Consider the following 10231-nt stretch of genomic DNA (forward strand, 5'->3'; position numbering starts at 1 on the left):
TGATGAGTGATGTTGAGCATCGTTTCATGTGCCTGTAGGCCTGGATGTCCTCTTTGGAGAAGTGTCTGTTCATGTCTTCTGCCCATTTCTTCACTGGGTTATTTGTTTTGTGGGTGTGAAGTTTGGTGAGTTCCTTGTAGATTTTAGATACTAGCCCTTTATCTGATATGTCATTTGCAACTATCTTTTCCCATTCCATCGGTTGCCTATTAGTTTTCTTGATTGTTTCCTTTGCCTTGCAGAAGCTTTTTATCTTGATGAAGTCCCTAGAGTTCAGTTTTGCTTTCATTTCCCTTGCCTTTGGGGATGTGTCAAGTAGGAGATTGCTGTGGTGGAGGTCTAGGAGGTTTTTTCCTACTTTCTCCTCTAGGGTTTTGATGGTTTCCTGTCTCACATTCAGGTCCTTCAGCCATTTTGAGTATTTTATTCTTTTAGATGCTATTATAAATGGAAGTCTTGAGCATTCTGTAAAATGCTTTCTTGATTTCCTTTTTGGATTGTTGACTGTAGATATAGAAACACAGCTGACTTGTATATTGATTGAAGTTGTAACCTGCAACTTTGCTGAATTTTTTATTAACTCTAGTAGTTTTCTTGAGGATTCTTTGGGATTTTCTATTTAGAAAATAGAGATAGTTTTTTATCTGTGCAAATAGAAATAATTTTACTTGTTCCTTACCAATATGTTTGCATTTCATATCTTTCTCTAGTCTTAATTGCTCTCTATCTAGCACTTTCAATGCTGTGTTGAATAGCGGTGGTAAAAGCAGGCATCCTTGTCTTGAAATTTTTTTCATTTTTAAGATAAAATTTGCCACTGGATTTTGTTAAAGGATCATACATAATTGATTGATTTTATTGATCTTAATTAGTCTGTATGGAAGTTGATGAAATAATTTCTTTTGCAGCACAGAATGAACCAGCAGTGGAAGAGAAAATACTGCAAACTGTTTGACTTCTGGTGAAGATGGTCTTTTATTTTTGTGACAGACAGCTGTGGGATCTGTAATAGAAATGTAAGTATGGCATTGTGGTTTTTCCCAAGGATGCAGTAAATGAAATGGACTAATAAAATGCAGTAAGCCAAGGATATGTTATATTTACTTCTAATTATACAAAAAGCAATTCTATATTGACTTTCAGATATTTTATTGAGTTAGTGATTTTTTTCTCATTAAATTATTGCTGATGTAGGTATCCAGAAATCTCATCAGGAAAAATTTCTATAAAAGTGAATGAAACTGAAGACAAAGGAATTTGCTTAAGAGTGCTAAAAAGTTTGGAAAGATCTCCAGGTCTTTTAAGTTCTACTTTTTCTTTACATAGTACAGTATAAAACCTTGGTGTGTGAGCACAATTTATTCTACAAACATGTTTGTAATCCAAAGCATTTGTATATCAAAGCGAATTTCCCCATAAGATATAATGGAAACTCAAGATGATTGGTTCCACAACCCAAAAATATTCATATAAATATAATTACAATACTGTAATATAATACAAAATAGTAAAGAAAATATAAAATATAAAGAAAAATAAATTAACCCAACTTCCGTGGCTGTTGTGAGGGAGACAAGGGAGAGGGGGTTATTGTGTAGGACAATTTTCACTGTTACTAACGGAATCTCTGCTATCTATTGGCTCAGTGGAATCTTCTTTACAGTACAGTATTAATACACTCTTGTCATATACTGTATTTAATGTAACTGGCAATTAGGCAGCAGAGGAAAGGGTCTATATCTGCAGGCAGCCTGACCTAGAATGAGGCAAAGCATTTCTAAGCTTACTCGTGTATGGAAAAGCAAAGGACTGTCCATAGATGCTTTAAGCAACAAAAAATACACTAGTGCTGGTTGTGGGCACCTTCTAATGTTCTGAAAAGTCATTTATTTCTGCCAGACACCACGGCCTGAGACCAAGCAGCAAGAGAGTAAGAGAGAACTATTGGCTCAGTTGTGATCCTGTGACATTCAGTGTCACATTACTAATATTGCAAGACATTATTCATTTATGAAGATTTATTAGAAATGTTGTTATATATCTCTTAATCCTGTTCATATGTTATATATCTATATACAAATATATTTTTTTAATCTTATAGGTCAAATATTGTAGGTACTGCCATCAAGGAACTAGACTATGGTCTAGTAAGTGATATTCATTTATAATTATTAATTAACCAGTGGGGGAAATGCCATCTTGAGGTAACAATAAAATGCTTTTAGAACTTAGAGATTTAGTCCACCTGAAGCACTCAGAGTGAGCAAAATAACTTTTGGCTTGATCTTAAAAAATAGAATTTTAACAAACTGAGAAAATTGGAAGTGTTTTTCAAGCCAATGGATGAGGGAGGGGCACAGTTGCCCAAATATCAGGACATCTGAGAGTCAGGAAGCAATCCTATGTAGCAAAGTGGGGTGGGAAAAAAGAGACTTCAAAGTTCATAGTGGGAGTGAATGTTTATTTAGTACCTACTATATTGCTAGGCACTTAGCAATACCCAGTGCTGGGTATTTTACTTGGATTATTGAATTTAATCATTGTGAAAAATGGTAGTAGCTCATTTACTGGTGAAGACACAAAATTCGCCATAGCTCAGTGTTTTCCAAATTTCACTGAGAATTATTTCCTGGAGCCCTTGTTAAACACACAGATTTTTAGACTTTAACTCAATTATGTACAAACTCACCATCTAATTCTTACTTTCATGGGAAAGTTAGGGAAATGCTCTTCTAGATCAGTGTAGTGAGAATAGATGATGAAGCCAGGATTTTAACTATAGTGAGGATAGATGATGAAGCCAGGATTTTAACTAAGTCTGTTTTACTCTAAAGGCTATGTCAGTGTACTTGAAAACCAGTGCTTAGCAATTTGGATTTAACTATGTAGGCAGTAGAAAACTATTGAAGATTGGAGAGAAGACTAATTTGACATGATTGAACTGAGAAAAGATGAGGAGAAAGGACTGAAGTCAGAGAGGCTACTTGAGAGGTTAGTATTTTGTACAAGAGTGTGTCCAAGAGGCCAGAATTAGGGTTACAAGCTTTGGGAATGAAGGGGACACATTTTTTTAATATATAATTTTAGTTAGTTAATACACAGTGCAATGTTGGTTTCAGGAATAGATTGATCACTTACGTACAACACCCAGTGCTCATCACAACAAGGGCCCTCCTTAATACCCATCACCCATCTAGTCCATCTCCCACCTACCTCTCTCAGTTTGTTCTGTATCGTTCAGAGTCTCTTGTGGTTTGTTTCCCTCTCTTCTCTCTCACCCAACTTTCCCTATGTTCATCTGTTGTGTTTACTCAAATTCCACAAAGGAGTGAAATCATATGGTATGTCTTTCTGATTGACTTATAGCTCCAACTGTGTCATTGCAAATGGCAAGATGTCATTCTTTTTGATGACTAATATTTTGTATTTGTACACCACACCTTCCTTATCTTTTCATCAGTTGATGGTCATTTGGGCTTTCAGTAGTTTAGCTACTGATGATAATGCTGCTATGCTGCTATAAATATTGTAGTGCATGTACCCCTTCAAATCTGTATTTTTGTATACTTTGGGCAAACACCTAGTAGTGCAATTGCTGGATTGTAGGGCAGTTCTATTTTTTAGTTTTTTGAGAAACCTCCATACTGTTCTCCAGGGTTGTTATGACAGTTTGCGTTTGAAGGGGACACATTCTAAAGTTTCTGTCATGGAGAAGAGAAGTGGCCAAGGAATAAGGGAGCATTGAGGATGGCTCTAAGTTTTGTCCAAGATCAAAAACAAAGAAAGAGGATGCAGTTTAGCTGAGCAGATAACTTTAGTTTTAGCCATGTTTGATATCAGGTCCTTGGAAAATATTGAGGTAGAATTTTTAAATATAGATTGGAAATATAGTTGGAATGGTTCTGGATATTAGATTTTGAGGATCATGGTGGTATATATATAATTTTGAGATATTAAGTAGATTGTCTAGACATAGAATGTATTGGGGAAAATGGAGCCACCAGAGCCTTTGTGAAGAATACTGGTACTTAAGGGCAACTAGAGAAGATAGAGTAACAGTGAAACCAAAAGGAATATTGGGAGAAACTACCATTATGGAAGTGAATACTTTATAAAGTTCTAGAAAAATAGTTGGTCATATCATTCCATGTAATGGAATCAAATACATTGAGACTGAAGGAGACAATTAGACTAACCATGGTAGTTGATTTTTAAATTTAAGGATAGAGAATATTAACCAAAATCTTAAGGGAATTGGGATGGTACTGACAACAGAAGTTGAGGAGTTAACTTTGAACACAACTAACCATACCCCATCCTGAGCCAAGAAGAATGATGATAAGGTAGAGTGAAGATAAAGATAAACTGAAAGGATTCACTTTTACCTAATTTCTTAATAATAAAGGAATCTAGGACATTTCTTAAGAGATTGGAGAAAGTTGTTCAACAGTCTTTGGGGGAATACGGAAAAGAAATTTGTCTTGACTGAGTAAAAAGTTATTGATAGGAGGCTTGATAGTCTCTGGGAAATCAAAATAGCTAATTGTGCACCATACATTTCACTTTAAAAGTAGAAATATGTCATAAGTTTAATAGTTAACTTCTTTTAAGTCCTCTCCTTGCTTAACCCTTGTTTTTTTGCAAATTTCTCCCTTGTGGCTTTTGTGGTGGTGGTGTCTCTTTATTCTCCATCTCTCTCTGACCATTACTTAACATCTTTTATAGGCTCTTTTGCCTCACTTGTAAGTATTGGAATACTCCAAGGTTCTGTGGTTGGCCCTTCTGTCTGCTCTTCCTATAGATTTAATTTGGGCGTTCATTCATTTTCATGTCTCCAAGAATATGTACTTTTTTTTACTAAGTAGTAATCAGTATTTGCCCATTTCTCCATTTTTGTCTTATTAATAGTATCAAAATGGATGGATGACGTTTTTGTTTGTTTTTAGAGAAAGCCTGCTTGTGCATGAGCAGGGGGAAGGCAGAAGGAGAGAGAATCTTAGAGACCCCAAGCCTGACACTGGGCTTGTTCCATGAACCATGAGATCATAACCTAAGCCAAAAATCAAGAGTCAGATGCTCAACAGACTGAGCCACCCAGACACCCCTATTTTCTTTTTCTTAACTGGAGCTTTAATAAAGAATTTCACTGACAACTGGGATGCCTGGGTAGCTCAGGTCAGTTAAGTGTCAGTTAAGTCAGTTAAGTATCAGACTTTGGCTCAGGTCATGATCTCACAGTGAGTTCAAGCCCCACACCAGCTCTGTGCTGACGGCTCAGAGCCTGGAGCCTGCTTAGGATTCTTAGTCTCCCTCTCTGTCCCTACCCCACTCATTCTCTCTCTCTCTCTCTCTCTCTCTCTCTCCCTCTCTCCCTCCCTCCCTCCCTCCCTCCCTCTCTCTCTCTCGCTCGCTCGCTCAAAAATAAACATGAAAACATTAAAAAACAAAGACTTTTACTGACAACTAATTTCTTTAACCTAAATTGAAAGGGATGTAAGAGTATACGTTATACTTATTCTCCCATTCTATAGCTAATTTTAATTCTTTCTGTTACCAAAAAGTTATACTGATATTTAAATGTAGCAGTAGAATCTGATGAAGTAAAAGAGGCTTTCAAATACAGTTTTATGCTTTCGTTTAATGTATTCGCTTTACAATAATTTTGAGTTCAACATGAATTATCCCCATTTTACTAATGAGAAAGCTGAAGACCCAGAAGCATAGCATGAGTGTTGATTTTTTTAAAAACCTGTTAGGTACATTAGGTGCAGCTTATATTTCACAGAATTGAAACTAATGTACATAGACTCTTACTAAAGTGTAAAGTTACCTGGAGCAGATAAAAGTATTCTCATTCTTTTGCCAAATGTAAATTGAAATATGTGGTACTCTGTCTCTCACTACTTTGGAAGTACAAAGATATTTTGTATTTAAGAATGAGTTGTGGAGAGCCTAACAGAATGTGTTAGCACAGCCAGTTCTTAGGGGAAATAGGTGAGGAGCATTAACGGATCAGTTAAGAAGCAGGTGCTTTCACTTCTAATTTGGATTGTTAAGTTACAAGGTCTTTGAAGGTGAGAGTTTATCTCAAAATACTTTGAAGCTTCTGTAAGTGCCTAACACATATGAAGAGTTCATATTTGGTAGAATTTACCATAGGTTGGGGAAAAGTTATATTTTATAGTTTATGTAACCTAGAGTTTCTGGTAAAGGAGTTGATTGAAAATGCAATTAAAGGTCAAAAAAAAAGTTTGAAAATCAAATATATATAGTGATCATTTCTTTATATTGAGCTAGTGTGCTGCTTCCTTTTCTATTTAAGTACAGTACAGTCCTTTCAACTTCCTATCATTTTTAACCTTGCCTATTGAGGAACCAAGGACACAGAAAAGGCAGTAAAAGAATGGATTGTTGGACAGATAAGCTGTGATGAAAGTCTAAGAGCATTGTTTTTCAAGTTTTAATGAGCATAAACATTTTTACTGACTACTTTTGCGACCACTGTGCCCATTTTTGAATGCTTGATCTTGGGAAACAACATAGATCCTTATTAAATTTGAAATATTCGTTGTTTAAAACACAGAATCAAATAGAGGGAGATTGTCACTAATTTTAAGCAACAATTTATTAATGGTTACCAATCTCTGTGAGATCTTTTATCTCTATTTCTCAGTCTTTGTACTTATTACTGGTCTACTCTATCATTTTCTCCCCTCTTTGAAATTTCTGTGGTTTCCTGGTAGTATGGGATAAAATCAAATCAGAAGTTTCCTTAGCAGGGCACAAAAAGATTTTCATGTTTGACTTCTGATTACTTTTATAGCTTTATCTCTAACTCTTCAGTTGTTTGACTCCGTGCTGTGCGCATGCCTTTAATCTCTTCTACTCTTCTGCACTCTAAACTTTCTAGACTATGTCCATCTTCTCATCTCTCATTATTACTTTTAATGCATATATAACACTTGACTGCAAGAATTAAGCCATATTGTGATTACTGTTTGCTTGTATGAATGCCTCCTTATTTAACAAAGTAGGTGTATTTCTTTAGATCCATCAATACTCAGCATTGTATTTGGACTATAATAGTTTTTAAATAAATGATCATCTGAATAAAGCAGAAATTAACAAATTTTTGGTCATTATTTAAGCCCAGTGCATCCAGTTTGGCAAATCTTTTCCTCTTTTCACCCTCTCTGGCTTAGGGTAACAATATTTGTGTCATTTTCTTTCTTGGCTTTACATGTTTGTGACATTTGTGGAGTGTTAGTGAATGAAGCTTTAGTGAACGCTTAGTAGAATGTTTTGTGGACTTTTTTTTTTTTAAGCTATTCTCACCTAATTTTTATAAACTGATTTGTAGGTAAGAAAATTTAGACTGTGGGTTTAACTGAGTGCTGAGGAGTACAAAATAAGGGAGAAGGAGACTCAGGTTTTTAGAGTTCTTATCTAGGATTGGTTTCATTGTATAATGGCTGCCTTAATTCAAGTTATCCTTTCTTGGCCATCTGCAATTTTTCATTATAGTTTTCAGTATGCTGCTTCAGGGCTGATTTTTAAGTGCGCTAACAGAATTTTTATACATTTCCAAGGTATATACAAGTAAATGCTTTAAAAAAAGTTTATGAATCTGATGGTTTAATGTAATGTTATTTAAAATAAAATAAAACTCAAAAACATGTTTTATAATATGGTATTCTTCTTTCTAAAACACATTCATTTTCCTAGCTAATATTTGAGTGTTTTCTCTGCCAGGTCTTATGTGAGAATACAGAGACGAACCAAAAGTGACCTGCTTCCTGCCCATAAAAAGCCCACCTGTTTATGGGGGAAAGACTGATATTAACAAAATATTCACACACATAAACGTAATGTTGCAATTCTGTTAAGTGCTAGGAATGAGAAATACATGGTAGTAAGAAGTTAAAAAAAATAGGGTGATTTGACCTAGTCATGGAGGGGTTCTCAAGAGAGGTATAAGATGGGTAGTAGTTTGTCCATGAGGGATATGGGAGGCAGGAAATGAAGAAATGTCCATATAAAGAAAAAACCTTTTATTGGAGGGAGTTGCCATTGTGACTAGAAGCCTGATCAAGAAGTTTAATACATGAAGCTGGTAGGGGAGGAGGGGTCAGGACCATTACACATAGATCCTGGTCTTTATCTTAAAATCAGCTTTTTAAGCAAAAGAAGTAAGGCTGGACCAATTATAAGGCATATTCAATAATTTAATAAAGTGTTTACTTGGTGGTTAGGGAAGGGTAGAAATGGATAGTAGATGGATTCAGGAGATACTTAGGATAAAATTGATGAGACCTACTGATGTTTTGGATGAGAAGAGTTGGAGAAGGGCAGTTTCAATGATGGATTTCTGGCTTAAAAAAGCAGGCGAATAATGGTGTCACCAAGAGTGGGGAGCTTTTAGGGAGTAATTAAGGAAGAAACAGATCATGTGTTCAGTCTTTTTTCCCCTCAAAACATCCAGGAAGAATTCTAAAATAGACAACTAGAAATCTAGATCTAGGGCTGAAAGGAGAAACCTGGGCTGGGATACCAATTTCTGAGTCATTGTTTATAAGTAAAAGTTGAAGCCATGGGTGTAGATGAGATCATCTTAAAAGAGTAAGCAAGAAGAAGAAAATGGTTTAGAAAAAGTCAACAACAAGGAAGGGCCATCACAAGAAGACTGTTTCATGGAAGAGGAATGAAATGGGTAGTTTAACCAGTGTTTTTAAAATACATAGCAGGAATAGAGAATTTCTAGGATTTCAGTTTTATTCTTAATTTCATATGGTCTACTTGTCAGGTACCAAAAGTATATTAATATATGGCAGCATTTGCAAAATTATCAGTAATACTGTAACGGCCTACAAAATTGTCACATTCTATAATTGTAATCTAAACTACTTTTAGCCATATTCTGTGTCTCTGCTTTTTACACTGATTGGAAAAGTCAGTCTAGAATGGAATTTACATTTTTAAATCTTTCCATGTACTTACATCTCATAAGTTTTGTGACTGACTAGAAATGGTATATTTATTTAAAATCTATACTTTGGTTGTATTTTTTTTTAATTTTTGGCTTAATATTTATTTGTGTGCCTCCTGCCCCCCAAAGTAAAATTTAATGGTCTGATAAAATCAAAAACACTTTTCTACACAAATTTTTTCTTTCATTTTTGTTCCTTATTGTCTAGTATGTAGTACACATATACAGTAGGTGCTTAATAAGTGTTTTTTCTCAATTGTTGAATTACCGTATTGGAAGAGTTGAAACACAGTTTTAATATTACATATATTTTCTCTCATTTTCTTAGGATGGCTGGCTGTGGTGAGATTGATCACTCAATAAACATGCTCCCTACGAACAGGAAAGCAAATGAGTCCTGTTCTAATACTGCACCTTCTCTAACTGTCCCTGAATGTGCCATTTGTCTGCAAACATGTGTTCATCCAGTCAGTCTGCCTTGTAAGCATGTTTTCTGCTATCTGTGCGTAAAGGGAGCTTCATGGCTTGGAAAGCGGTGTGCCCTCTGTCGACAAGAAATTCCTGAAGATTTCCTTGACAAGCCAACCTTACTATCACCAGAAGAACTCAAGGCAGCGAGTAGAGGAAATGGTGAATATGCATGGTATTATGAAGGAAGAAATGGGTGGTGGCAGTATGATGAGCGCACTAGTAGAGAGTTGGAAGATGCTTTTTCCAAAGGTAAAAAGAGCACTGAAATGTTAATTGCTGGGTTTCTGTATGTTGCTGATCTTGAAAATATGGTTCAATACAGGAGAAATGAACATGGACGTCGCAGGAAGATTAAGCGGGATATAATAGATATACCAAAGAAGGGAGTAGCCGGACTTAGGCTGGACTGTGACGCTAATACTGTAAACCTAGCGAGAGAGAGCTCTGCAGATGGAGCGGACAGTGGATCAGCACAGAGTGGAGCTTCTGTTCAGCCTCCAGTGTCTTCTGTAAGGCCTCTGACATCAGTAGACGGTCAGTTAACAAGCCCTGCAACACCATCCCCTGATGCAGGTGCTTCTCTGGAAGACTCTCTTGCTCGTTTACAACTCAGTGGAGACAGCATAGCCGAAAGGAGTCATAGGGGGGAGGGAGAAGAAGATGTTGAATCACCACCGTCAGGCAGAGTACCAGCACCAGACACCTCCATTGAAGAAACCGAATCAGATGCCAGTAGTGATAGTGAGGATGTATCTGCGCTTGTTGCACAACACT

General features: G+C 36.1%; 1 protein-coding gene across 1 annotated transcript in view; it reads left to right on the forward strand.

Annotated features, from left to right (window-relative positions):
- The window catches only part of RNF146 (ring finger protein 146), a gene marked incomplete at its 3' end in the record, with an annotated part of 20657 nt that extends 10430 nt beyond the window's left edge, over positions 1-10227 (forward strand). Inside the window, exons 2-3 of the mRNA XM_029943221.1 lie at positions 909-1016; positions 9315-10227. Of these exons, the coding sequence (XP_029799081.1) occupies positions 1015-1016; positions 9315-10227 (915 nt within the window). The remainder of the gene's footprint in view (positions 1-908; positions 1017-9314) is intronic.
- Positions 10228-10231: the final 4 nt, after the last annotated feature.

This window comes from Suricata suricatta, chromosome 7, assembly GCF_006229205.1.
Source record: "Suricata suricatta isolate VVHF042 chromosome 7, meerkat_22Aug2017_6uvM2_HiC, whole genome shotgun sequence".
NCBI lineage: Eukaryota > Metazoa > Chordata > Mammalia > Carnivora > Herpestidae > Suricata > Suricata suricatta.